Source organism: Copidosoma floridanum, unplaced genomic scaffold (assembly GCF_036245765.1).
Source record: "Copidosoma floridanum isolate Cflo_tuat_1 unplaced genomic scaffold, Cflo_Japanese_pri ptg000027l, whole genome shotgun sequence".
NCBI lineage: Eukaryota > Metazoa > Arthropoda > Insecta > Hymenoptera > Encyrtidae > Copidosoma > Copidosoma floridanum.
The window spans coordinates 16,771,396-16,777,395 of NW_028321904.1; the positions used below are offsets into that span (position 1 = coordinate 16,771,396).

A 6,000-nucleotide genomic window follows, 5' to 3' on the forward strand; every position below is an offset into this window, starting at 1 on the left:
ACTATATTTACTTATTCCCTCAATCGTACAATAGCAGCCCGGATGTCGCGCAATTTAAATTTCAAAAAAGGCAAACACGAATCCAAACATACTGCCCGCCTTGCTGTCTCTCAGTCAGCAAATTACAATGCTTTATAACAAAAATTTTAACTCAAACTCGCTTCACATTAAGAGCCTTAACATTAGAATTTTTATTAAAATTCACATTGAATTAGATTGAAATCCCCCTTTGCTTGTTTTTTTTTTTTTTTTTGCTTACAAATTTCATTAATTTGGAGTGTTTAAAAAAAAAAAAAGCAAATTTATCAAACAACAAAAAGCAAACAGGTAGTAGCTCTGAGCCGCAATTACAATCGAAACGAACAATATAAAAACAATGCATTTTCATTTTTGACTTAACTAAAATTTTAAATCAAAATCTAATCATATAATTCTATGCTAAATAGGTCCATATACAACATAACAATAAATCCAACACTCACAGTCCATGAATCACTACAATTTTTGATTTTACAGTCCATAATGCCTATTCCATCAATTCACTTCACCATCACTTTTCTTGTCCTGATTTAATTTTACTTAAATATTCTTCAGCCTGCGACTCGGTAGGTAATCGAATAAGCTTGACCACCGGGCGTACGAAAACCGATTTTGATGTCTTTAAGGTAACCACTCGTACCAAACCATCTTTTCCTGGATGAACCTGCAGTACTCGTGCCAATGGCCACTGAGCTGGTGGAGCAAGCTCGTCCTTAACCAATACGACGTCCCCCTGTTCGATGTTTGGAGCCTGCTTAAGCCACTTATTGCGCTGTTGAAGCTGATTCAACACCTCTTTTCGCCAACGAGACCAAAATGAGTTTCGGATATTAACAATCTGCTTCCAGCGATGATTCAAACTAGTGGAACAATGTGACTCATCGTACGGCTCAGGATACGACAGCAAGGCAGATCCGACCAAAAAATGTCCAGGAGTCAACGCCAGATGATCCAAAGCGTCTCCACTAAGAGTACAGAGAGGACGTGAATTTAAACACGCCTCTATACGAGCTGCAAGCGTTGATAGCTCCTCGAAGGTCAAAGTGGCGCTTCCCATTGCACGTCGAAGATGAAATTTGAAGCTGCGCACTGCTGCTTCCCACAAGCCCCCGAAATGCGGGGCGCGGGGAGGGATGAATTTCCATGACGTGCCTTTCAGTGCTAGATGACTTGCGACTTCTCCGATAAACTTTGAAGAAACTGAAAACATTCTATTGAGCTCCACCGCCGCCCCTCGGAAATTCGTTGCGTTGTCGGAGTAGATCACAGAACAGCATCCTCTACGAGCCACGAACCTTGAATAGGCTGCCAAAAATGCCCCCGTTGATAGATCCGACACAATCTCGATGTGGACCGCTCTAGTCACAAGACAAACAAAAATTGCGATATAGCCCTTTGTAGCTTTTGCTCCTCGACCTCTCGAAAATAACACCGGTACAGGGCCCGCGTAATCTACGCCTGCAGATGCAAAAGGACGCTGCGGCTCCAGTCGTATTGCTGGCAAAGGGGCCATCTGCTGCTGAGTGCGTTGCTGAGAAAACCGCAGACACCTCACACAGCGATGAAAAACGCCGGACACCACCCGTCGACCCTGAATTATCCACAGCGAACGGCCAATATGAGACAACATCAGTTGAGTGCCTCCATGAAGTGTAAGAGCGTGGACCTCTTCGATGAGTCGTCTCACTAACAAACTTCTACCTGGCAAGATCACTGGATGCTTCTCTTGAAATGATAGTGACGATTCCTGGAGCCTGCCCCCGACTCTAATAAGGCCCTGATGACATACGAAAGGTGTCAGACGTGCCAAGGGTGACGATCTCGGAAGCACCTGATTCCGCAACAAAATTTTTTTTTTCATTAGCAAACCAGTACGATTGAATTGCGCGATAACAAGCAAGACGAGCCCAAGTATACTCTCCAGCTGTCAGCTTACCAAGGCCTCTTTTCCCCCCGGTATGTAACCAACGTCCACAATACCCCAAAATTCTAAGTATTCGTGAGAAACTTGAATGTTTCTCAAGCTTGGTTACCACATTCAACCCCTCGTCGGAGTGCGCCACACATACAGCAACTTCAGCCTCTCTCTGCTCCACCAATAACGATTCCGCACGAACACCGACGTCGAGCATTGGCCATTCTGAACTTGATAGAACCAACCAAGCAGGTCCCCTCCACCAGAGATCATGCGTTGAGAGCTGAGCCGGCGTGACTCCTCGAGTAGCGCAGTCTGCAGGATTCTGAGCAGAACGGACGTGATGCCATTGTGCCTGGGGAAGCGATGATACTATCTCACTAACACGGTTGGCAACAAATGTCTGCCAGCGAGACGGGTGCGAGGCCAGCCAATCCAAAACCACCCTTGAATCTGTCCATAAGTGAATTTCGTCCGGCGGTCTTCTCAACCGGGCCAGGGTACCTCCAATTAAGCGAGCCAGCAGATGAGCACCACATAGTTCAAGCCTAGGAAGTGATTGCACCTTGACTGGTGCAATCTTTGTCTTTGCTATTAATAAAGTCGACGAGCATCCGGGTAGTACAGCATAGATTGCTGCCGCATATGCGCGCTTGGAAGCGTCTGCAAAGCCATGCAAAGTCCATCCATCTGTTTCGGCCCCTCCAATCCACCTCTGTATTTTGATCTTAGTAAGATCTCCGAGCAACGATCGAAAACCAGACCATTTCTTACACAGCTCTCCAGGCACGCGATCGTCCCAATCGACCCCTGAAAGCCAAACATCCTGTAACACAATTTTCGCTGTAATCAATACAGGGGCCAGCCAACCCATAGGATCAAATAATCGTGAAATATCTGAAAGAATTCCTCTTTTGGTCAGCTCCGATCTAGCTGATGCCCATTCAATTCTAAAACCAAAGACGTCGTCCCTTGGCTGCCACAAAAGTCCCAGCGCAGATACACTCTCCTCGACTTTGAACGCAATTTCAGAGTCAGCCAGCGAGTCCAAGCCTCCCAACAGCGCAGCATCGTTGGCCGCCCACTTACTCAACAACATGCCAGCCGATTTCAAAACCGTGATGAGCTGATCCCTGCAGCGTAGAGCAGACCCCATGTCGTCAGCTCCGCCGAATGCATCGTCGACATACATCTGATGACGCAGGATCATTGCCGCTTCCGGATATGCACCACCCTCGTCATGAGCCAGCTGCTGGAGAACTCTGAGAGCCAAATACGGCGCCGAAGCGGTGCCATACGTCACGGTTGTTGCCCTGTAGTCTTGAATAGGTTGAGAGCGATCCGGCCTCCAAACTATTCGCTGCCAATCGATATCATCGTGATGCACTAAAATTTGACGATACATTTTTGTTATATCAGTCACAAAAACACATTTAAAAAATCTCCAGTTACTAATGACGACTGTTATATCCGATTGGAGCTTCGGCCCTGGCAAGAGAAAGTCATTTAAAGACTGACCCGACGATGCCCGCTGTGAGGCGTTAAAAACTACACGAATTTTATCCGGGTTCCCTTGGCGAAAAACGGCATGGTGTGGCATGTAGTACGACGATTTATTACTATCATGCTTTGGAACTGGCTCCATATGCCCTAAACTAATGTATTCGCCAATGAATTCTCGATATGCTTTCGCGAGACAAGGATTTTTGTCACGTCTGACCTCGGATCGCGCCAAGCACGCAATTGCAATATCGCGAGAGTTCAACGAAAGTGGTTTTTTCGAAAAAGGCAATCGAACAATATATCGACCCTCTATGTTTCGAGTGTGAGTAGACACAAACAATTCCTCACAGTAAAGATTTTCAGGAGACAACGGCTTAGGCGCGTCAATCTCTTCGATCTCCCAAAACTTGGATAACAAACTCGACAGGCTGTGCTCTACCGAAACGTTTAGCACGCGCACAGTTTCTTTGCTAACAGAGAGCGGCCCCGATGATTCACCGGTCAAAATCCAACCGAATATAGTGTTTTGTGCTAGTGGTGTACCTCGAGGTCCCTTTATCAATCCATTCAACATTATTGACGCATATATGTCTGCCCCAATTATACAATCTATCCTTTGTTGTTTATAAAAATACGGATCCGCCAACACGAGCCCTTTTATATGCGGCCACTCAGCTCGCACAGTACATCTACCAGGACTGTATCGAGTAAGCGACCTCATAACTAGCATGCGAACATCGAAAGAGGCTCTACTTGTGACTGGACGAATCGCTACCGTCGATTCACCTATTGGTTTCGTTTCACTTTCCCCAAAACCAACGACTGAGCACGACGACGGCAGTCCTCTAAGACCAAGATCCGCGATAACCGACTCTATAACAAAGCTTCTCTGAGCCCCGGGATCGATTAGAGCTCGAACTTCAATTGTGCTTCCGTGCTCCGCGACAAGAACGACTCGAGCCGTTGCCAACAATATAGAAGCACTTACAGGAGCGACGTTAACCGAAATCGAGTTCGACATCCCGCTTGATCCGAAATCACGACCACCACCACCCGGCTTATGTGCACCAAAAGACCCGATATCATCTGATTTTGTAGGCTCTGAATGTAGCAGTGTATTATGCTTCGCTCCACAAGACAAGCATCTTTTCTCAGAAGGGCAGTTTTTTAAAAAATGTGAGTCATAAAGACAGTTCAAACATAATCTTGACCTTTTGCATACGTTAAATCTTTCCGGCTGAGACAGTCTCTCAAATTGAGGACACTTATGCAACAAATGACTCTCTTTACAAAGAACACACGATACTACCGATCGTTTTTTTGTTTTCGATTCGCTTTGAGACTTCCCGACCTTTTCAGTAGATACATTCGCCGATATTTGTTTATTTTGTCCTTTTGAAGGTTGTATACTTTTTTCGCCCCTGCGAGCCGGAGCACAATCAATCGATACGTGAGCCTGTTCTAAAGACTGAGTGCGCCTCTCGATAAAGGCAACGAGCTCCGTGTAGGTAGGGCTCGCAGCACTGCTCTCACGCGATATCTCCCAACCTTCTCGACTCAATGGATCCAACTTCCGAATCACGCAATGTATAATCCAATTATCGTAATGATTAACTGGACATTCGAGATCTTTTAATGCACGAACTGATTCTTCAGTTTTATCCAAAATTTGAATCAAATCAGGCAAATTTTCGGGTTTAACAACAGGTAAATTTATTAAATTTTCAAGATGATTAAATAAACGTATTTGAGTATTGTCGAATCTACGTACTAATTTTTCCCATGCAATGTCAAAATTTGAATCCGTTATATCAATGCCTTTTAATCTTTGCTGCGCTGAGCCCTGTACTACCGATAACAAGTGTTGCAATTTGACAGCCTTGGGCATTTCGCGTTTTATTACGAGCGATGTAAACAGCTGCTTAAACGATTCCCACTCCTCGTGTTTACCAGAAAACGTTGGTAGCGACAGAGGAGGAAAATTTACTTTTTCGGTATTACTCGGTCTATGATCAACACGAGGTGAACTTTCTAAATCAATTATGTGATCATTGAACTCACCCAACGCGTCAGTATATGCTTCAAACACTTGTTCAGCTATTTGCTTTTCATAATACTCATGAGAAAGCAAGATTTTCTCATCTGCTTGTATAATTGCGTGTTTCTTTTTGAAATCGGCAAGATCCATATCTAACTGTGTGACGCGTGCACGAGTTTGCCCCAACGTCATATTGGCTCTCCCTTTCTTTTTGAAATTCGCGAAGGCATTTTTTATCTTTTTTCCAAGCGTGACCTGATCAGTGTACCACTTTTCGGACATTCTCTTCAAAATTATTTCAACAGTCACAGAAAAATCAAGACAAACCAGACAAATACCAATATCACCTTGCAAAGTTCGACGATTCAACGAGAAAGATTAGCTGATACCTCTAGACTGTGTATACCTGGTTTGTAGTCGCCGTCATAAGCCCCCCTCTCACCTCCCGCTCAGCCTTTTAGCTTTTGATGAACGCAAGCTGTGCGTTACAGTGAGAAGACGAAGA

The 6,000-nt window shown here is 45.0% G+C and overlaps 1 protein-coding gene across 1 annotated transcript; it reads right to left on the reverse strand.

Moving 5' to 3' along the window:
- Positions 1-550: 550 nt before the first annotated feature.
- LOC149373801 (uncharacterized) lies at positions 551-5,777 on the reverse strand. The gene is made up of 2 exons (XM_089595727.1): positions 2,073-5,777; positions 551-1,870 (listed from the first exon to the last, which is right to left on the reverse strand). The coding sequence occupies exons 1-2, from the start codon at positions 5,775-5,777 to the stop codon at positions 551-553; spliced, it is 5,025 nt and encodes a 1,674-aa protein (XP_089451853.1).
- Positions 5,778-6,000: the final 223 nt, after the last annotated feature.